General features: G+C 32.9%; 1 protein-coding gene across 6 annotated transcripts; it reads right to left on the bottom strand.

The window, feature by feature from the left end:
- Positions 1–175: 175 nt before the first annotated feature.
- Positions 176–22,987, bottom strand: SLC35B3 (solute carrier family 35 member B3). Of its 6 annotated transcripts, none has more exons than XM_039869366.1 (11): positions 22,608–22,707; positions 19,181–19,303; positions 17,456–17,749; positions 15,064–15,185; positions 11,487–11,641; positions 10,103–10,210; positions 7,100–7,197; positions 5,052–5,144; positions 4,539–4,650; positions 1,840–1,909; positions 176–781 (listed from the first exon to the last, which is right to left on the bottom strand). In XM_039869366.1, the coding sequence occupies exons 3-11, from the start codon at positions 17,654–17,656 to the stop codon at positions 631–633; spliced, it is 1,110 nt and encodes a 369-aa protein (XP_039725300.1). In that variant the 5' UTR covers positions 17,657–17,749; positions 19,181–19,303; positions 22,608–22,707; the 3' UTR covers positions 176–630. The 6 variants fall into 6 exon arrangements, with proteins under 6 accessions (XP_039725300.1, XP_039725301.1, XP_039725304.1 ...); XM_039869367.1 differs by lacking the exon at positions 22,608–22,707 and adding an exon at positions 22,398–22,541; XM_039869370.1 differs by lacking the exons at positions 19,181–19,303; positions 22,608–22,707 and adding an exon at positions 22,790–22,987.
- Positions 22,988–24,389: the final 1,402 nt, after the last annotated feature.

Raw genomic sequence — 24,389 nt, 5'->3', positions numbered from 1 at the left:
ACAGGATATGGTATGACTCCTTTTCATATACTGTCTATATTTTACAGAAAATTTAAAGCATGTTTTCTATTAAAGAACACTTTTAAATTATCAGAGAAAAGCCTAAGTTTTAAAGTTGATGTAAAGCCTTACTCCACCCTTCGCCTCTCCCTTAGTAAATTCTATCAACACATTCTTAAAAAGAAATCACAGAATCATTTTTATTTATAATGAAGTTATTTTCTTTAGACTTTAAATCATCAGTTCACTCTTATAACAGAGAATGAGTTTAAATAATACCACCAAAATGGAATGAATAAACAACCTTCTATTACATATCATTTCTTTGATTCATGATATCTAATTAGTCTTGAAACATGGTCCATTTCCAGTGAAATTCTCAATAAACTGCTAAGAATTACAATCCTTCATATTGACATTTTATTCTAAGGTGTGACAGATGCGGCTCTCTTGATTGCTTCAGAAGTCAAACGAACAAGTGCTCTGAAGATAAGTGCTGACTTCATATGCAATCCAGTCACAAATGGAGAGTGTGCCTTCAGATCTTTTGGTTTTTATAATCCCTTTGGGAAGTTAATTAATTGATGATTGTTCCCTTAGAATTCTATGTTAAACAGCCCAAATAACTACCTATACAGTTTGTGCCAACGTCCTTGATTTTCTTGCTTCTGCTGTTTTGTTTATCAGATCATATAGTGATGGTAGTCTTATTTTATCCATATTTTTGCTGTAAACATTGAGAAATATACCAAGGACAACTAACAAACCAGACCATATGTACCTAAGAGAAAAAAATAGGGGAAAAATTAATATTAAGATAACAATTTATGATTAACCACAGAATTTGGTGATGAGTTCACAGAAATTATGTAATAAAATTTTACTATTGGAAGCCTACAATAATAGCATTAAAATAAAAATTGTAGTGTTTGATCAGATTAGATAGAATTTCATATCTTTTATATTAAGTATATACAGAAATAAGGTATTTTACAAAATACTAAATGTAAGTTCACTTGAATTTTAAGGATAATAATAAATTTGAAGTCCAATTCCTACTAAAAGTCTTAAGAGTATACTAAAAGCACTAGATACATAAATCTGCCAATGGCCATCTTGGGAACACAATACAGCAGCCCAACTAGTTATCCTAGTTAGGTAGAATATAGAGAGAGAAAAAGGGGAACATCCTGAGAAAGGGGAATTGGCAAACATTATTATAATGTATAGCTACCGCATGTAGAAAGAGAAACTAATTTATAGAAGACAAATAATACATGGATGGGAATTTATTTTGTTACCTTTAAGTTTACACATTGATAATTTCTAGGTTTGAATCTTCTCAATTCCTAACCAACTTAAGTTTAAATGATGCTAATTTCAAACACATCCCAGATAGTAAAGAAAACAAAGGCTTTCATTAAAAGCTACAAATAAAATAATTAGAGCACAATTTACACAATACTACTCTACCTGAACTCCTTTGTAGAAAAAGGCAGTGAATAAACCAACAATTTAAAAATTATATAAATATGTAAATTTATATAATTTATATACTCGCACTAGGGCAAGGGGGAATGTATCCCTTAACCTCAACACATCACTCACATTCATTTATTTATATTGCAAGCAGGTCACATTTGCACTGAAACTGGTTAGGTAAGTGTACAAAATGATTTCTTTAAAATAATTACATACATTTCTGAAACAGCAGAAGATATCAATAAATTAGGGGTCAGGATAAAAAAATATACTTTATAAAGAATTAAGGCTGTTTAAAAGGCATGTAAAACAAAGTATCCCAAAGTGGAGAAACTTGTTGAATTAAAAAGTACTTACTGAAATGTGAATGGTTTAGCAAAGAATATAAATGAAAGTACAATAGTCATTGCTTTTCTTCCTGTTGTCACTGTAGGGAAAAAAATGATTGGTTTAGAAGGTACCTACTATCCTGGCAATATTTTGGGTATCATTCACTCAACAAATATTCACAGAGCCTACTCAGTGCCAGGATCTATGCGAGGTGAAAGGAAACAATGAAAAGCAAAAAACATAGAAAAAAATCACTGTTGTTGCTACTATGGAGTTTACAATCTAATAGGAGTATAGATATAAAATAATACAGACAACTGTAATAAGCACTTGATGGAGGCCATGACATGATGGAGGAAGGTCATCCCTTCGAGAGACTTACTTTAGCAGTAAAGGCTGTCCCAAAGAAGGTATGATTAGGTAGAGCAGGGTTATTTTTTAAAAGTAGCAATCTAAAAGCATACTAGTATCTTAATAGTGGTTATCTTTAGATAAGACTTTGAGTAACGCTTACAATCAATCCTCTTCACATGTATGTATTAATTTTTACTTGTCCTTCAAGTTATTATCTCAAAGTCTTGCTCTAAGGCCTGAAATCTTCCTTCCTTGTCCCATCAGGTAGAGAGAGGCATGTTGCACATTTCCCATTATAACCTCTCCCCCACTTTACATGATCAGTTGCTATCTTCCCACTGGACTGTGTGCTTTACTTAGTTCCTTGTCTTATTCATCCTTATCTCCCCAGACTCTAAAATTCCTGTCTCTTGGTGTTTAATGCATGAATGAACAAACACCAAATGAACTGTTTTGGGAACGTATTGAAGCCCGATTCCCAAAACCTGTCTTTCTTTTTACTTTAGTAAAAGGACCCCTGTTTTTAGTTGGGCATACCTTTCATCCTCTCCTGCAACTAGGTGTGGTCAGGTGATTAGGTTCTGGAAAACAAAAATGTGAGCCGAAGTGCTATTTCTGAGAGTGTGATTTCTAGGAAGTTTCCATAAAGAGAAAGGTGTATCTTTCATCTTCGCTCCATACCACTGCCTGGAATGAGGATGAAGATGTCAGAGTAGACAGAAGGAGCCTGGATTCCTAGTGAGTGTGGAGACACCAGCTCAGGAGGTAGTACCGTACGTGGGTTAAGAGCCAGGTCTGGAGCCAGACTAGCTCAGTTGTAATTATGACTCTGTAACTTACGAGCTCGTTGACAAGTGGGCAAGTCACTTAACCTCTCTGTGCTTTAGTTTATCTGTTTGTAAAATGGAATAATAATAGTGCCTACTTTTTAGGGTTATTTGAAGATTAAGGTAAATAATATATGTAAAATACTTAAAATGGCACCTGGGACATAATAAGGGCTTCATATGTATTAGTTGTAATTATCATTATCACCTCTGGATTTCTTTTATGAGAGAAATAAACTGGCCCATATCTTCAAGACAAGAACTGCATCTCACATTTCTTTATACTAACCACAGGGCTCAATCAATACATATCAATTGATATCAGACCCTTTTAAAACAGTTATTATCTTACAAGCAAAACTGGAACCTAAGCTAAAGTATATGAATTTGCAGTCTTTTTTGATAACATGAGATGACTTGAAAGATTAGTGATATGGCCTGATCTACAATTAAATTTTCTCTATTTGCTATCAGGATGTAAACTTTAAAAATGAGAGTCATACATGGGTAAGTAAAGAGAAAAGTTAGGAAGCAAATATACTTTTACAAAGAGAGAGATATTTGTTCATTTGCTTAATTTACTCTGGAGCATTAAAATAAGTAGTCCTCTAAAACAATGGAAATTTAAAATCAGGTAAATGACTAACATATACATGCATTTTAAATGCAAATTCTACAAATCTGTGCTAGAGATGATCAAGTCCAACTAATCATTACACAAAAGAGAAAAATGAAGCCCAAAGAAGAAGAGAGACTATAAGAGACTACTCTCCAGGTCACACATCATTAAATATCAGAGCTGAGACTGGGCTCCACCTTCTATGATACTGCAAGCCAGCGCTCTTTTTAACATGCCGCACTACTTCCAATCCTGGCTTCAGGGCTCTCTCCTTATGAGAGATGCCAAGAGCACTTGTCATCTATACCATTCACTTGGTAAACGATACAAGGTAGCACAGGGAGTCATCTGTTGTCCTCATTAAGCCTTACCTGTAGTCCCTCACCTGTTGCCCTCACTCCTATAAAGCAGAAAAATACAACCTCCATCCCTCTAAAGGGAGAGGAAAATACCCACAGAGCAGATGCATAATAATTATTAGTAAAAAGAGAATCTTATCTGGTTGATGTACTAGAAAGTATAAAAGAGAAAGGTCCAAAAGCTTTGTTTAAAATCAACCTGTCATACTTTAAGTGCAACAAAATGAGAATTTTCAGGTATAAATTAAAGTGTATAAAGGCAGTATTTTTCTCTGAAGGTATTCATCCTATCATACTTTTTAATAAAAAAGTTCTTTTAATGTATTTAAGTTATTATGTATATAAAAGTATATATTTAATTTTAAAATTAAACCTTTAATGCAAAATTAAGATAAAACATCATTTTGTTTAGAATTTTAAAGAAATACCATAAGCCGAGAAATAAATTGGTGAAATATGGTAATTTTCTTGTTAATGAAGAGTAGATGCTGCCCTTATCTTTTGGAAAAGAGTATCAGAGAAAATTTAAATCCTATTTCATAACCTAAGCAAGTATGTCATTCCTACCTGTTACAGCAAGAAGTGCACCAAAAATTTTAATCAAAGCCAGAACAAAGGAGATTCCAAAATACCCAGTGAGGGAAAAAAGGAAAGCATAACCATAGGTCCGAATTAGATTCTGCAACATATAAAAAAGCCTGTTAGAAAAATGCAAAACAAACCCTGAGGTATTACAAATGAAATAAAACTACAGATTTTAATCAACTTTTTGAGCAATAATAAGCCATTCAACAATGCAGTCAAGCAAAGATTCTTATTTAGTCCTGATTTAATGGAAAAATAATGATGAACTTTAAAATTTACAACTTCTACATCATGAATATCTTAAAAATTAAAGGGTAGAGCAAGGATAAAATAAATTTAAATATAAATCATTTCATTTCTGAAATAATTTCTGATCTGCATATAAAGAAGTTATCAAATTACATAAAAAAGTCTTTTTGAACAAGGGGAATTAGAAATATAGAGGAAACTATTTAATGGAAGATGTTTATTTTTTAAAATGTAATTAATGTTTACCTTTGAACAAAATGTTACTGCAGGGCCTAATCCATTAGTGCATGTCAATCCCAATAAAATGTACACAAAACCGATTGAATATGAATACAAAACCTAGAGTAGATAAAAATAAAGTGGAAAAAAGTGCTATCAAACCAGAGGTGGAAAATGAAGAATTTTCAATATGTGGAAATAATAGTTGATCCTGTTTATAAGTCTATGCCTTATTTTATGTAAAGCACATCAGTGCAGATCTTTTTAAATATAGTTACATAATTATTCATTTTTCGCCTGGCTTAATAATGAATTCGAACCAGATTTTAATGTTGGGATTCTAAAAACATACATCAACAAAACAAAACAAAATTAAAGCAACTTATTAAACATGAAAAACCCGAACATTAAGTTTGCAGACATTAAAATATAATGAAAATAAGCAGTATATGGCATATTTATTGTTTAATTTCCCAATTTTCCTACTACTTTTTCCATTCCAGTTTATTATACTCCTTATCAACACAGTCTACATCAGAATCAAACTTAAGTACCTGCTATGTGTCAGGTGCTGTGCTAATAATGTTCTGTATGCACTATGTGGATTATTCCACTTATTTCTCATGACTAACCTATGAGAGAGGTACTTTTAATCATTATTTCCCAATTTGCAGATGAAGAAACTAAAACGTAGAGATATTAGGTCATTTTCCCCAAATAAGAGAGTCAGTAAAATGAGGATGTGAACTGAAGCTATCTGAGACCAGGACTTATGGTCTTAACCACTGTATTACATAAACTTTCTAAGTACCTACACTTCCTTAATTCTCTTATCTTTACCTTATCTAGGAAGAATGGTAATGATGATCAAGAAAACTGACCAAGATTAAAGTTCCTTTGTTCTTAGGGACTTCTTAGAGTATCACTACTCTGCTGACAAAGTAACGGGAAAGGCCAGTCCTATAGATCCTTAATGCAGTAAGTTCTGTCTGTCTAGCAAAGTGACTGGCTATAAAATTAATGTAAACGCACACACACAATAGCTTTCCTATATACAAATACCAACCAGTTAGAAGATATATTGCAAGAAAAGGCATTATTTCAGTAACAATGGCAAAAAGATGAAACCCCTAACAATAACTTCAAAAGAAATATGCTTAGTATATATGAAGAAAACTTTAAAATCTAAGGGACATTTTTAAAAGAATGCTTGAATAAAAGGAAAGTCATACCTTATTCTTGGACTGAAAGAATCAAGGGTATAGATGCCATTCTCCCTAATTTAATTTATAATTCAATGCCATACCAATCATAATATCAATGGGAGTTCTACTTTATTTGGGAATATGAACACCCAAGAATAACTACTGGTAGTAATATTCTGAAAAACAAAAGGAACAATGGTGGCTAGTCCTAACATATGGTAAATGTATGATTAAGCTGCTGTCATCATATGGTTCTGGTGCAGAAATAAATGCAAAAGGATACAATTTTGAACTCTTAGAATATGAAATAAGAAGGCACTTAAAATAAGCTGAAAAGGTGGATTATTCTATAAATGATATTGAAATGGATGGATAGCTATATGGAGAAAAACTTTTAAAGTTTTGAGTGGATCAAAGACTTAATAAAAGAGGAAATCATAAAACTAGTAGGCAACATGGATAAAATTCTTAAATCTTGAGTCAGGAAAGCCCTTTGCAATCATAATACGTAGCCAGAAGCCATAAAGGAAAAGATAAACTGGATCACATAGAAATTACAAATTTCTAAATGGAAAGCAATACCAAATACAAAGAGAGGAGAAAAATTATGTAACAGAGAATTTTTAAAAATATGTAAAAAACTATTAATTGCTGAAGAAAAATTTATCAAATACTCTATAATAAGCTATTAGCAGTAGCATTTTTACTTTTTTTCTTCCTATGTTCGAATGTACTATACTTTAAAGAATATATGATAAACTAGTTTAAAAATGCAATGCCAGTCTGTAATACTGTAACTACTTCAAAAAATTAAGTATATCTCCATTTTTAAGTCTGTCTGAATGAAGAAAAAACTGCTAGAGTATTTACCATTTCCGAATTAGAAGCATTATGCAGTTTCATAGCTTTCTCTTGAACATTTCCAATGACAGCATCTGCACATAGTGCCAGGGAAATAAGGATCACACCTTCAAGAAGGCATAAGAAAACAACCTCCTTATTTAAACATACAAATGATAATCAAGATTTAGCAGATTTAATTGAGCTAAAAATCAAAAGCAGGTCTTAAATTATGTTTGTTCAGTAAAAAGGAGTATTTTTATCCATAACCAGTTGTAACAGGCACATAGGTGATGTTATTAAAAAAAAAACAATAGCACTAATAAACTGCATTAATGCCATCACGATTATTGTGTTTCACTATCATATCAAATAATAGTTCTGCTTTTAAACTAGATTATATGTCTGAAAGAAATATTGTATTAAACAAATATAGAAGAAATTCTTAGAAGATTTATTAGGATTGGTGGTTAGTCAATTACAGAAATCAGGTGCAGAGGGAAAATCATAAAAAAAATTATTAAAATGTTTAATTTAAAACACATAAACATGCATGAAGTTGCCAAGGTCTTTTCTTTGAGTAGCAGTCCTAACTAAAATGCTGCACTTTCTCTTTTGTTTAAACTACTCGTAACACATTCTTTATGAAATTTGTTTTTTGTTAAAAAGTACACCAAAAAATTAGGAACTTCTGAAACAGAGTGCAGAATCCTTTCATATTTTCATAATATTCCCAATTTTTGCAGTTGTCTCATTCATACCTACAGAAACAATTCTTCAAACTCATTTTTGAACAATTCAAGTATATATTTAATTACTGTATAATTATAATAAGAGATAAAACTGGCCTAAATGAAACCAGAAATCAACACATTCATACAGATGTGCACGTCTACCTAAGAAGCAGGGTCTTAACTCCGAATGTTTAGGACACTGGTCACCAGTCATGGTGCTTTACAGAAAGAATAAAGAGCAGTCTTGGTTACATCTGTGAGTCCGATGGAATTTAAGGGAGTTTTCTCTTTTTATTTTCTTTAAATGCATAAGTAATCAAAGGTAGCAGAAAAATATATATACATATTATACACTTGAAAATGTTCAGGTTTTCATACTTAATCTACAATTTGACTTTTTATGATCTAACTTAGGTATTTATTACCTAATCATGCATTTTTATTTACAAACTTGATTCTCAATGCTCTTTTACTTGTTTCAAATATCATATCTGTCCTCAAAAGAAAAACACATGGTATTACTGAAGCTCCTGAAAATAACGGCCTAAATCCTAAAAGGCTATTCGAAGACATTTCAAAAATGTTCTGAACAACAGCAACATGAAATACTTTTATGAAAATAACTAAAGTGTATCCTAAGGGGAATATTTTAAAGGTAGACATTTATTTGAATAAGCAAATCTGATATATTCCCTTTATACAATCAAAATTTATTTATGTCTATTTTGGCCATTTTAGGTTAATCTAATCTCCTTTAGATAATATATTCTTATAGATAAGGATTATGATAAGTGCCCATAACTATTCTTAATAATTAAGTATATTTAGGTTCTAATTCTCTACAAAACTATTTCCACAGAACTCAGAAGAGTTAGCACTTATGCTACAGTGAGAAGTTACAGAACCACCTCTTTCCATCATCTTCACCCCACCAGGTATACATGCTTTCACATCCATTATTCCATCATCTCATTCTACCTTATATAGCTACTATTGTGTGAGGCGAATTATCAACATTACCTCTGTTTTTAAGTGAAGCACAAAGGCATCTGGCAATTTAGTCATGGTTATATTTTTAAGTGATTCAAACAGAATTTGATGCCATGTCTCTGACTGTAAGTTTTGTGAGTTCTCTTAAACTGCTTTGTCATAAGTTAAGTTGCTCAGTTTTCAAATATAATCTTCCTTTTAGATTTGCTGACATGAAAACAAAGTGTGTCTGAAAAATCTAAACCATGTTAGAAACATGTGCAACTATAAGCTTTCTCAGAGTAAAACTCATTGAAATAATGATCCCTGGCACTCCAAATGATCCAAGGTGAAAGAACAAATGTAAGAGGTTCTACTGGAGCTTCTAGTTGGTAAAGACTTGCTCTAAGAGGCTGAACTAGTTACATTTAAATCTATTAACTTAGCCTGGTTAACCAGGTTCCTAAGGAAGGTAAGAACAGCGAAGCTGATGTAAAATGATTTTCTTCATTACGTAATACTTTTTTTTCCATAAGTAATTATACTCACTATACTTTGTACTTGTTGATATATGCATATTTTTTTTTCCTGTTCTCTCAGAATTCCTTTTAAGACCTAGATATTTTAAATACCATTTTGTCAGGCTAGGAAACGTGATACTAAAATAACTATGAGTAAAACTCAATAGTTAAGAATGACATTATGTATATATACGATTTCTCCATAAGGTCTTTAGAATGAAAAAAAATTCCAACACACATTTTTTTTAATTCTTATTTATTTCTAAACATACTATAATACCTATTCTGCTTTTGAAAAATCCAAAATTTACAAAATTCCACATGGCACACTAGGAGGAAACTATTTATGGTGGAAACTTTAAGTATGTTAAGGTTATGACCATATTTATATCACCCAGTTTAACATTAAAGCACAGCATAACTTTCCGTCCTTAGCTAAAACAATGACAAGTAAATGTGCAAGTTTCAATCTTTTTAAATACATGAGAATAAAATAATTACTGTGGTTCTCCTATAATTCATGCATATATTTCCAGTTCAGCCCAAATAAATTGACCTATCATGTACCTGACAACATATTTTGACTGGGCAAACAGCTTCTTGTCAAATCAAAAATATATGAGTACTAAAAACAATTGTATATTTCGAGAGTTGTAATATTTTTACTATATCTTTTGGAACGCTCGAAAGCTATGTTAGATATGAGAATTACACATGTCAGACCATCATTTAAAATCCTTATGAAACTAAAAATTCTTACTCTAAACCAAACTGCCTACAAAATCTAAGTAGACAATAAAACTCCTTACCTGTCAGGTTGAAATTTGGTGCAACTGTGCTATCAGCTAGGGTAAACCATATCAGACCAAGGCTCATACATACTGCAGCAGACACATCTGCAACATTATAACGTTTTCCTGTGCAAAATACAAATATAAGTCAATCTCATTATGCAAATACCCACTCAGCATAGTTTTTGATGTATGTATTTAACCAAGTAGAGCAGGAATCTGCTTATACCCAACATCAAAAATATATGAAGGACACTTAGGTCAAGGCATGATATAGTCACAGAAGACTGTTTGAAAATTAAATTACCAGTGAGCATCTTATAATATAGATAATGAGATTCTATTTTATTTGTTGTAGTAGTGAGTAAATATGAATATTTAAAGTTTGTGGAAATTAGAGCCTCTTTTTCTTTATGTATAATGTAAGGCTATTCATTTTCTTATAGTTTATAAGTTTACAAAGTAACCAGAGTAATTATTCAAGCTATATAACTGTTCTGTTTGCAAATACCTTAATCAAATAAATAACTTCTAGGATGGTGAAGATTAATTTCCTTTAGTATATTCACATTTAAATAACCATGTATTGTAACATTCTGGAAGTATTGTAAGGAAATATTATACATGCCCAGTCAGTTGTGATGGTAAATGTAATTGAGATTATTATTTTTTCCTGTGTGAACGGTTGTCCTGAAATTATATGTGAAGTGTTGACATACGTACTTTCATTTTAAAAGGTTTTTTGGGGAAGGCATCTAAGGCATAAAATGAGGTCAGGCTGTATAACAATGTTAGTGATATAGAAACACTTGATTATTGAAACATGAATATTCTTCATGAGAGTCATATGAATAACGATTTGTTTGGCTGCTTGTTGCTATCATTATCTCTTCTTTTACTGCTATTTCTACATAACTTGTAACTTGGTTGGGGCTCTAGGAAATCAATAAGCCAGCAGAATTTGTAAAAAAGCAGTTCTGCTCAACATGAGAAATATCCATTTATTTGTATAATGGACATAGAGGGCGGAGCTCCGAAGAACAGAAGAATGAAAATTTGAAAAAAGGAGCTTTCCAGGTACTTCTGAGCTAGGCCTTCAATATGTGAATATAGTATTTCTGGAAATGTAGTTGATCCCAGATTAAAAGAATAAAACAAAATACTACTTTTAGTTTACCCAAGTTCAAATTATTGATTTCAAATACTAAGGTATATATCACAGAAGTATTGGTTTTTATAATACCTTATTTTTATAAGGTATTATAAAAATATCACTCGGAATTGTTACAATAGCTAGATTGTTCATTAAAAATACTAACCAAAGTTTAATGTTTTTCCTGTGCTAGATGTCATAATATATCCTACTAGTTACAAACAGTATGAAAACATATCATTACTGTACCTTGAATAAAAACTCCTCCTAGCATAACAGGAATCAATTTGCAGCACTTGAAGATGACTTGGGTAGGATAATTCAGGTAGCCCAAGGAAGTGTTTGATAACCCCATAGTACCCACAGTTAGAAAAGCTATTATCATGTAGGTTTTTCCTGGTATTCTGTAAAAGACAATTTTTTAAAATCTTCATTTTCTGACCCAATTCATACTATTGTTAATGTGTTTACAATGTGTAAATGTCTAATTACTCTTCTAATTTGTTTAGTATTTCTAGAAATATTGGTAAGATATCACTATTTTTAAAGTTCTAACACTGCTTGTATAAAAGATGGTGGTAAAAATGACAATTCATCCTTATTTAATCAATCATCAGTGAGAACTCTCAACTATATAAAAAACTAGTATGAGAAAGTTACCTGGATTCTAACTGAAGGTATAAAGTATATAAAAAAAAGTTTTTTAATAGCAGTTCTAGCTACACATAAAAATGATCTTGATTAAATTTAGGGGGAAAAAGTGATTTTTAAAATATTGGCCTCTATAATAGTAAAAGGCACCTTAAATAATTTTAACTTCTAAATTTTGGATCTGTTTTCTAATTTTCCACCTAGCTTTAGGAAAAAGACATCCATCTATTCTGCTAGAGTAACCTGAGCAGAATTTCTCTAGTAAAAGTACATGGTGGTTTAAAACTATAGACATAATTTATATTACTACGCTATCTTTTGCTTCATCTCTAACTCTGTATTCCATAAAATGTTAAAATAATCAGCTTTCAGGTGAGGAATCTGACTCTCTCCTTATGACCCCAAATCTATTTTGGGTTCTATCTGGATTTCCTAAAGGAGATTCTTAATTTGACATCTTCAGAATTTTGAGCTATCACTGTGAGCATATGCTCACTTTGATTAGATAATTAATGCTCTAAAAAGAATAATATTGTACATTGGTGTAACTAACATAGGAAGCACTATTCACATAATTAGATTATGTTGTGTACTTAGATCTAGTTTCATTTGGAATTTGTGTTCATGTGTAAATCAAGGCCAACAACATTCTTTCATATATTTTATATGGCTACATGCAAGGCAAAATAATTTACTGGAAAAATTCAATTAAAATGCATCATTGCCACTTACATTTCAATTTTGAGGTCTTTCCTACTTAATCCCTAACAGTGGCCAACATTTAAAATGCACACAGAAACATTCTGGCATGCCTGTATGCATCAGTGTACACAAACACTGATTTTTATGCTGTTCATGGGGTTTAACCCTCAGTGGGATATCATCATGGAAGGACAGCATTGCTTTTCTAGGTAATGACTAAAATCACAGAAGTCAAACAGTAGCCAAAAAGTAAAAAAAAAAAAAAATTCAAGCCAGAAAAATCACAAGGAAAAGCAGTATAGTACAAGTAGGAAAAAAAAACAAAAACAAAAAACAACAAAAAAACAAAACCCAGCCTGAAACTCAGGAAACCTAAATTCAAATGGCTCAAATTGTGACAGCAATTTGCTATATGATCTCATGAAAATCCCAGCACTTCCCTAGGTCTGTTTTCTCATCGGTAAATAAGGAAGTTAGATTTCATCATCTTGCCTACAGGATTCCTATTTAACACCCCAACTGCTTATTTCCTTAGATATAGAGGGAAAATCGTAACTTTAAAAAGCCCCTTCAAAACCGATTTCATAGATCGCCTTTACTAAAAACTCAAATAAAGTAATTAATAATAAAGTTATAGGTAATCTTAGTTGAAAAATAACAAGTAGTATATTTAGGAAATTATAATTTATAATGTGCTTTCCCACACATTACCGCATTTGATCCTCAAAATAAAACTGAGCGAATTTAAGAAACTTCCCTGAGGTCTTTTCAGAGCTATTAAGAGGCAGTACAAGACTCAAAGTGATGTTTTCTGACTCCAAATCTTGTACTCTTTCAAGTACACTGGTATTCATACAAACAGAGGAAGAAAGAAAAAAACTAAGCAAAAGTCTAAAGAGCAGTGCCACAAATAAAATCAGAGATGGGTAAATACTCAGAAATAATTTTAGAAATATGTGATTAGGCTTATTTTCATTGTAACATAACTTTAAAGACTTTTTTAAAAATAGCTTTTCAGATGCTTTAGAATAAAAAGGTTTCAATTCATAATTTTATTTGTTATACATCTATAAATTCTTCTACCAGATTCTTTCACTTATGTTTAAATCAAACACAAATGATATTATCTTTAAATATGTATGGTCATGTGGTTTAAAGGTTGGGATAAACATGGCTTGAGGCCACTCTCATCTCATTTGGGTAGCTGAGAGGGAGGTCTATCTTTTTAAAATTTAACACTGAGGAGATACAATTTCTTTGTGTGACTTTTAATAGAGACGGCATTAGATTCTTTTACTTCAGAAGTAATCAGAAGTCCAGCAGTTTGCAATAGGTAATGAGTCATCAGGCTTCCTTACATATTAGTCTTGACAAATATAATCTCATTAATTTTTATTCTATTACCTATGGCTAAATGATTTAGATTTCAGAGCATGAAAATAATAAAAAAGATATTCTCAGATTCAAATATTTTTTAATATCACTGCTTAATAATTTATGGCAATACAGAGAGGTTGAGAGGTAAAAAATTAGACCCACGAAGAAATGCTGGTGATACAGATTTAAATATTTAAAGTTTAATAGTTATTTTCATACGACATCAAAAACATTTATGTAAGAAAAAAAGCTGGGAAAATTTTATTTTCATTGAAAGATTAAATATTTATATCAATGAAGACAATGTCAGTACAGTATTAGAGATACTTATTATATTTAAACTGTCCAATATATACATGAAATATTCACATTTTAGGATATAGGATAACTATATTTATATTTCCCAAAAAGTTATATTCAATTTCCTAACCACTTTCTGTTTATAATCAGAGACAAAGTTTTTACTGCATATTGTTCTATATGCCATGAAAATATTTCAAGGTATTTTTCAAACTTAGATGGCTGATTTAAAATAAACTCATACAAATTCCTTTGGTTTTGATGAAAAGGAATGTTATGGAATTTCTCTGATATATCAGAATACAATCTCAGCTACTGGACATTACAAATATGGCGATGTTAAGTGGGATATATCCCACAAGAAATAACTATACATTTTTACACCACTATAAAAACAAGCACTGATATTTCATATCACCACTTTGATATAGTAGCACTGTAAATCTTCCAATAATCTTTCAGTAATCATACCTATTTCAGTAAAATATAGAAACACCTTGGTACATCTGAACACTTTCTCCTGTTTCAAGAAGACAATCACTACAAGTTGCACCTAAACTACATTTTTATTTGATAACATGACACTTAAGAGATTTTTTCAGTGTATATTGAAATATCATATTTAATATTTTAATAAACTGATTATATCGATAAAAATTCTTTGTGTTAGATAAATTTTATTAATGGGAAATGTATAGTTCATGGCTAATATACTCTGTATGCCCAAAGAGCAAAACAAAAAATTTAACTACTGCTAGTGAACTTAACTGTCAAAAAATACAAACAAACCACATACCTTCTCCTTTTGTCCTGAATAAGTTGAAGTTCTATTAGGCCAAATATGGAGTAAAATGCAAACTGTATTAAAGTAAGGAACCAGCCATAGGACTTAAAACCCTCCATTGAAAATATTAATTCCTGTCAAAAGATACATCGATATTGTTAAGTTCAAGAGGCAAACCAATTTCCTTACAATAAATTCCTAAAAAACAGAATAACACACACACACACACACACACACACACACTCAAATCACAAGATTTCTCAGAGGTAAAATTAGAGTAGTTAGGAGGCCTTTCCAAAGAACTGACACTAGATATCCAGGTATAAAAATCAGAAGAAAAATAAAGAAGTGGAGGGAGAAACAGCATTATTCTATGCTTTTCGCTTTTTTTTTTTAAAAAGACCAAGAGTTGCCCCAAACAATGACATAGGTAGCTTATTTAAGAACTAATTCACTATTCAAAAAGCATTATTTCATGAGTAGTCTATTATCTCAGGCCTGTTTTTCTACAGGACTATAATCAGTTCAAATCAATAATGTTATTTTTTGGAATACTTGTGCCATAGAGAAAATAGTTACTTTGCCTAAACATAATGTTATACCATAAAGTAATACTTACAATAATTGTTAATGATACATTCTTAAGAAGTCATTAAGAGGTATTCCTTAATGTAATCTGGCTTAATTAAAAAAAAAAAATCAAACTTTCCCCTATATGTATATTTCAATTGTATTTTAAATAAATTTTAAAGAGATGTATATATTTCTTTAGAAAGACCAACTGAATAGAGCCTCTAAATAGACCCTGAACTAGATTTCGTACATTTAGAATACTGTACAACTCCCCAAATTTAGATTTCATGTTCAAGTCTATAAAGCATTTGGGATTTTTCTGGCTTATGAACTATAAAACATGAAAATATCTTTAATATTTTGGCATTCATATATAATTTTATTTGGAATACACAAACCTATATATAGCTAATTTTATTAGTTAATTTTATTACAAAACTCCAACCACTTTCTTTACACTATTTTAATATGCAATTATATGCTGGTAGCAATGTGTTTTCACAGTGACAGTGATGTTACAAACATCTAATTTATCTAATTTTAAAAGAAACTTTGCACATAAGTTATAAATTATAAATTAATTATAAATTAAAATCTCTGATCAAAGTTTAATAAAGTCTGTACAGTAAATTCTAATTCATTTTCTTTTGCGAAGGCTAACTTTGCTCCCAAGTTACTTGGTAACAATGACATTTTGAAGGAGAAAAAATGTTTTTCAGCAAAAAATTCCAACCTTTATTTGGTAAAATTTACTATTTTTCATTGTTCACTGTGATACCTATTTTTTTAGTCATCTTCTAGTGAGAAAATCAGTTATTATAATAAATATTAAGATTTTTAATTCCTGTTTTTGTTTTACACTAATACTCTTCATAGCATTTTTATAAGCTAAGGAATAGTCATGAATCATCTTCTTCATTTATACCTACTTTTTATATTTCACCTCTATAAGACAATGGAAAAGAGTACAAAGATTATCACTCTGATTAATACTACAGAATACCGAAATATTTCCTGTGTTTGAAGAAAACGATTTCCTTTTCTTGAATTATAAAAGTTTCCCTCATGTTAGAGAGTTACATAAAAAGGTAAAGTTGGTACTGGCTGAAAATACTCACTAATGATATTAGTCCATTCAAACATTCTGTTTACACTAGTCTAGATCCTCCCATCCAGCCCATGTCTTTGAAGGTTAGGAATTTGCTGCTGGTCAAATGTATATAGTTATGCCACAATACAATACAAATATGAGACAAACTGTGGCAATGTTAAAAATCTTTTGCATAGGTAAAAATATCACTGAAAAATAGGTTCTGGCCAAGTCACACTAGAAGAAATCAATAAGAATGAAAACATAATACGTGCTGAGCTTCAAAAAAGAATGATTCAATTACAGAATTAAAGAGATACCCTTAGAAAAATATAAGACATCCTGATATGCTTTTGTAAATATAACCTGTTACATTAAGCTCCAAGAATCAAGAATGGACTGGAATATAGCTTTTGTGTTATCAATCAATTTTATTGGAAAATCATGTTCTAAAATACCAATCATTACCTGAATCATTCTCTAATATACCAAGTTTGTAATTATTACCTACACTTTATTTCAAACTTTTTCATAATTTTAATTTTTTAAGATTGTCTCTGCTCCCCTCCCCTCACTTAAAATATTTAACTGAAATTTTGACCCATTTTCACACTTGCTTTTAAGTTCTACTACTATACTGGAAACGTCAACTAGTTCTATAAAGAAAAACATTTTGAATAAAACTATTAGCAAGTGCCCTTACTGACTTATGTTATAATTAACATACATAACCATTTTTACCTGTAAATATCCATAAATGAGGTAAAATACAAAAACTCCAGCAACACATATGAAAAATTGAGTAAGTTTGTTAAATTTGCTGAGATTTATGCCAAGTACTACAATGTCATCTATTGACTTGATGTGTGGTGACATTGTTTGGGTTTTGGATGGGACACTTATAGAAATATATTTCCTGGAGTTGCTGAACTTGAGATCCATGGTTATTATTTTGCTGCATTCAGTGCTTCCAAAGTTTTCTTTGTTGGTGTTTTCTCCTTTGTCCAGTCTTTCATTTGCTTGCTGAGCTAAGTCCTAAAGAAGGAAACAAGCAATTTAAGCAAAACATTTGGATCATAAAGTATTATGCTCCAAATATTTCAAATCACATTTTTAAAATTATACAGTTGTCTCATTCTCTCAATATTAATATATTAATTGCCCATTCAAGCTTCCAACCAAAAACAATGTCAATTCTCCAATTTATCTTTCCACAACAACAACCTCACATTTATTTCATTAAAAAAATAAACATGCCTTTATTGTTTTTATATGTAGTAAGGATATAATTTTTAAAGTCCATGATGGTTTATGCATAACATCTTCGACATTAATATCAATCTTTAATTGCAGAAGAGTAAAGAACAAACGATGCTTCTCTATTTAGATAATTGTAAAATGTATTTGGTAATGACATCTTAAAATCAAGTCAAACAACTTTAAGTTACTTAAAAAGCTAGATTTATCAGAAATTATCAAAAAAATATATACTTTAGCAAATAGTATCCCTTAAAAAGAAAATGCTTTCTTCCTTTGGAGAAATCATTTTAATTTAAAAAGTCTTTGGGGAGTTGGTGTTCAACAGGTATAAAGTTTCAATTGTACAATTAAGTCCTAGGGATCAAGTATACAACACAGTGCCTATGGTGTTAACAACACGGTGTGCTTACAAATTTGTTAAGAGAGTGGATCTCATGTTAAGTGTTTTTAATCACACACACAAAAAAGGGTACACAAAGGAATTTTTGGAAGTGACAGATATGTTTATTACCTTGATTATGGTCATGGTATCACAGATGTATAGTTATGTCCAAACTCATCAAATTGTATCTATTGAACATGTGTGTTTTTTTTGTATATCAATTATACCTCAAAAAAGCTGTTTAAAACAAACAAACAAAAAGTCTTTGGGATTGTAAAAAGCTGGAAAACCACCACTTTCTGTTAGTCTGTAAATCATGAAGGCTCCATAGATGACTGTTGATTTCTCTTTGGATTTATGTGAACTGAAAAATGAATCCCATATAAAGGTCAAAGAAAGAGTATTGTGAAAATTAAAGAATAGAACAAACTTATGAAGAAAAAATTATCTTCCTAAAAAAACACCACCACAAAATTCAGTGTTACAATCCCAGTGGGAACTAAAATTTAGACTCTAGTTGAGGAAAAAAAAGATAAGGATAATTACAACAGTGAACTCTCTTCTGGAAATCTTTTTAAAGAAACTCATATGATGGTATAAAATGGTAAAAATTAGAATCACCTCTTCATGATCACTTCCAGTGGCTGATTTAGAGATCAAATAGCATCTACTCAGTAATTTAAACTTGAGGTCAAGGCTTGAAATACAACTTGTAACTAACGATACTCAGGTATCAAAGAACATTTGTTTTACAGAGTAACTGCCATATTTCAAACAGAAAATGTGTAATTTTAAGAAATTTGACTGTATTTCTTTTCCTTTACCTGTTTTTTCTTCTTTATACATTGTTCTTGCTTCTCACACTATGTTTCAATCACTGTCATCTCTGAAAGACTTTTAAGTCCCCTTGAGATCCAAATTTCTTTATAGACTGTGCTTTAAATGATCTTGAATGTAGAAGAAAAAAAAATCTGAACAACTACTTTCCATACGTGTAGGCACGGATAAAGAGTACCATTCACATAAATCTAGCCCCACATAGGATTTTAAGTTTCCTGTCCCTTGACTTCTTTCGATCAAGCCCTAAACTGCCCATAATGGACTATTATTTCATTCCTGAGACACACCATGGACTTTCAAAAACTCTTGCATTGTGTTCATGGTGTGCTTTCAGCCTGATGTCTTTTTTCTCTGGGTCAGGATTTGAAGATGAGCTTGAATGTTCCCTCCTTTGTGACACTGTCCGTAATTTCTCAATTTAGGAGGGAACAGAACCGGAAAGGTAAAACTCACCTTATTTGTCTCTGCATTTCTGATTGGCATACTCTGCATCCAATATTTAGATGAACCAAATTAAGTGGTCCTTCTTCTGGATGCCCTGAACCTTGGCTTGCAACCACTCACTCTCTACCTGAATATGATTTTTAAAATGTACTGTGGTGTTGGCAAACTGGGCAAAACTAAAAACCTTATAGAAAAGAGGTTGGGAGGAAAGTACAAATAATGATTACATATTTACACACAGAGAATAAATAAAACTTCTGGGAGACCTCTCTTTCCTGATTTTATTGGTATCAAAAATATTCTCCCCAAATCACCTTCTGTTGAGATGTTTGTGATTTTAGCAAAATGCCTGACATATGACTCAATGAAATTTTACCTAATATTATAAGAAAGCAGTATGGCATGGTGCTTTCCCCATGCTTTGGAATTCTGACAGTTCTAAGTTTGAGGTCCAGCTTTGCTACTACTTAGCTGAGGAGCCTTTGTGCAAATTACTTAACCTTTCTGAACTTTAGGTTCTATATCTTTAAAAAGGAGTAAAAATATGCCTATCATAGGATTTTTGCTAGGATTAAGCAAAATAAATGTAAAAGTGTCTAGCATATAGTGAAACAGCTCATAAATGTTGGTTATCACTATTGAACTTTTTAGAAATATTGCTAGGGTGATAATGGTCTGCTGAAGCAGATTCACCCCCTTTGATTGAAAATATGAGTCTGGATTTCCAACCCAGAATTCTATCCTGAGATCCTGATCTACTGGCACCTCATTTTAAGTGCCCAAAGCTGAACTCATTATTTTCCCCTCAAAACAAACTTGCACTTCTTCCTATATTCCCAATCTCACTTAGTGGTATCAAGCTAAAAACTAGAAGTTATCCTAGATTCTTTCTTTTTCCTCACATTCTATATTTTGCTAAGATTCCTCTTGACTCTACATCTGTATATCTAAAATCTGTTTCTGACCCTATTATCAAGCAATTATTTTCTCTTGCCTAGATTACTAGATTAGTTGTATAATCTCTTCTCCCTTTCTGATCCAGCTTTCACATTGCTCAACAGGACTTCTGATAAAACTGTACCTATGATTAAGGCCCTACACATTACAAACTGGTTGATTCTCTGAACTCTTATAGCACTTTATGTATATTTTTACAATATCTAAATCATAACGGTATAACTTTTTTTGTTTTTATGTCTGCTTCTCCTACGAGTTTATGGAATCCTTGAGGGAAGAGACTGATGTCATCTTCATGATGTTCTAGCACATAATAAAAGTGTAACATTAAATGAAAGACTCTACTGCACTTTAGTAAACACCATATAATCAACAGTATTCCTCTTCTTTCCAATACTTTGCCACTTCTAACACACCTATTGGCAATCTTATAAGCCGCAGAACTGTGCCAGATATGCAGTTAAATCCCTCCAGGAGCACTGTCACTTTTTGGACATGTGTGCCAAAATACTGATAGCATTACTGAAATTTCTCACAAAGCATCTAAAATGAACATGGTAATAAATTCACTCCTTTGCTTACTCGAGACACCAGCACCAGAAAGCCTGCCCTTTAAGACCTTGCTTTTAGAATGCAGTTTTATTAATCAGAACATTACTGGTCAGATCATGTGACTGATAAAGGTGGACACTGTGAGCTCTTACATCCAATAACTGTGATCCTAAATAAGTAAGTGATGATGTTTACCATGACCTACTGAAGTCGAAATTATTTCAGTTAATTTCTTAATCTACTCTTTTCCAACCTTCAGAAGAAAAGTCTCCCATTACAAAAGGGTAGAATATGAGGAAATTGTCATTTCAGTGTGACTAACATGAGAAAAGCTTGATTTTGTATTTTGTCATACTCAATGCTACTAATAAAAGAATCTTGCCATTTTACCTAGATTAACTGTACTCTAGATATTAATTGAGCTATGGAGTATGATTATAAAACAGAAAAACACGATTCTGTCCCAATTCTCTGTACTCACTTCATTCCACAAAATTCAAGAAACCGTGTGCTAATTTTTGAAGGCAACTCTTTTTTCCCCAAAGGGAGAAAGGTAAATTTAGGACTATATATACACATATATATATGTATATGTTTACTAATTTATTTAGAAATTAAGTACAAATAACACTTATTTAAATTATTTTCTAATGCTGCTATCTCTCTTCCTAGTCTCAGACGATCTCAATTCTCTTAGAAAATGTTTATCCAAAAATCAATTCTCGAAATCTGGTATTCTAACGTAGAAGAAATGAATATGCCCATCAGCAAGAAAATCCTGAGTGCACCAAATCATCAGGCCTTCTTTCAATATATAAAAGAAAAATTAAAATGTGGGGGAGAGAATTAAGCTTCAAAGACCGGAGAAATCTGCATAAATAACTTCTAGTGGAAGTTTATGACATGAGTTTAATAACCTTGCAAGAATAATCACTCTGTACTGCAAATCAAATGGACAGCAGAGTCCATTTAACTCAGAACCCGGAAGTAGTTCTTAATTGCAATGCAGTCTTGGGGAAACCAGGCGACTGACACTCCTCCAGAGGCCCAGACAGTAGTTAAAAGACCCTCGCCCAACCGTCTTAAGTGGCCCCATGCTTGTGAGTCCACCCACCAAGGCCTGAGCGAGTTCTCTCCAGCTGGAGCGCGGAGAGGTGACGAGGAGCAGCAGATGCTCCTCCCTAGAAACCATGCCAGCAGGTTTCCGTTCTTTAAAAAAAGGAAGTCACCCGTGCTCTCAATCCCGACCTCATTGTCTCCCCGCACGCTGGTTACGGATGAGGAAGACCGACAGTATCAAGGTTCTCTGGAGAGAGGGGATCTGGGTCCCAAACAAGGCGAAAGGCCCGGGGGGGCACGTCCACTCCAGAGCCGGGGTGTCACCTGGAAGGATGACCCCAGCCTGGGTGGCGCCAGCCAGTGGAACAGTCTCCCCCTCCCCAGGTTCGTCGCTATCACCTCCTGCTTCTCCTCTTCTACTCCTGTACTTTCCACCGCAGCCGCCGTCTTCTCGCAAGGTGCTCGCGTTGCCCGCGCTGGCGCGCCACTTCCGCCTATGTGTCCCTGTGCGCGTGCGCAGTGGCACGGCCCCGCCCCCTGATCGAACTCGGGTGGCCGGTGGCGTTGGCTAGGTTACCTACCGCGCATACTCTATCTCTCCGGACGAGGGACGAGAGCAGGCAAGGTGAGCCCAACGGTGCGAGGAGTGCTCTTCTTTACCCACTAAAAATGGCGTAGGGGCAGTGGTCGCCCATCGGATCGAGTGTTCCCATCCTCCTGTCGGTGTTCCACTTGTTCCTGGGTCTGAGCCTCTGAGCTACCCCAGCCTCCCGGGTTACAGTGGTCTGGCACTCCCCGGCACCCCCAGCTCCGTGGGCGCTCACGCAGGAGGAGACGTCAGTGACTCTGCTCTGAAATATGAGAAGGCGGCCAGGGGGAAAATGTTGAACCTGCATTAAGAAATCCTTGGGTTTCACTCTTCTCTCTGCTTGATCCAAATGAAATGGTGCAAAGTCATTGTACTTTTCTGTTTTCATGTTCTTCTTGCCGGACTCTCACCTGCTTTCTGGTGAGGATGGACTGAAGTAACACTTGGGTTGCCTCTGACGTTATAATTCAGTTTGTACCTACAACAACCGGGTCTTTGGTAGCTTAGGTGTTGCCAGCATTGTTTTGAACGCGTCACTTACTACTCAGAATGAAAATCCCATAGCTTGACCAACCACCAAACCCCTAAACGTTTACCCTGCACTTAGGGCTACACTTACAATTACTGGTATGTATTGATGTAAAGTAAACAAGATGGGATAGGCGATGGTTTTTTTGATGGTGTTTTTAGGTAACCCTAAAACGATATGAAAGGCAAAGATTACTATAACAAAATTGGAACATTTTTGAGTCCCTGCTTTGGATATCCAGAGAAGAATGAGTTACATTAACACATGTTAGACTCCTGTCAGTTATGTACATCTTTTAAAATTTCACAGGCATTATACGGAAATGGCATTTGTGTTCCGCACTGGGTGTTAAGGTTCTGTGAAGCGGCGGCAGGTACCTCCCGCTGTAAGTGGAAGTGGCTAGGCATTTTCTTTGACTTCTGACTTTCTTTGACTTCTGACCAACATTCTTAGGTTAGTGTTATCAGTATTTTACAAAAGTTGAAATTAAGGCTTGGAGAATTTATATTTCTTAAAGAAATAGTAAATGACAAAGCCTTTCCACGATGCCATACTGTCAATCGAATAATGTGGATTTAATACTACTGTTAGGCATTTAAGTAATAGTTATTGAGCCCCTATTAAATGGACATGTACATAGGTCATATACATAATCCATAAATTACAAGTATAAGCTCCCTGCCTTTAAGGAGTTATGGATACACATGGAAAGGTAAATGCCAATATAAAACAATTTACAGTACAAGAGGTGTCATCCACTCATGTGTGGACAGTTGCAGTAACCTTCTAACAGGTCTTTTTACTTCTTTATATTTCTCTACATACAAATTTTATTCAGCAGCTGGAATAATCCTTTGAGAGCCTGTGACAGAATATATACTTCTCTGCTCAGAACTCTTTTTTGACTTATCATTTTACTCAGATTAAAGTTAAAATCCTATCATGGTTTCTAAGAAAGAACTTGACATGGATGGACCACATCCACAGCCATTCTTCAAAGCCAGTCCTAAACCTCTCAAAGCCTATCAAGCATCAGCGCTTTGGACTTACTATTCCTTCTGCG

Source organism: Pteropus medius, unplaced genomic scaffold (genome assembly GCF_902729225.1).
Source record: "Pteropus medius unplaced genomic scaffold, Ma_sr-lr_union100, whole genome shotgun sequence".
Lineage (NCBI taxonomy): Eukaryota > Metazoa > Chordata > Mammalia > Chiroptera > Pteropodidae > Pteropus > Pteropus medius.
This window is presented reverse-complemented; position numbering and strand designations above follow the sequence as displayed.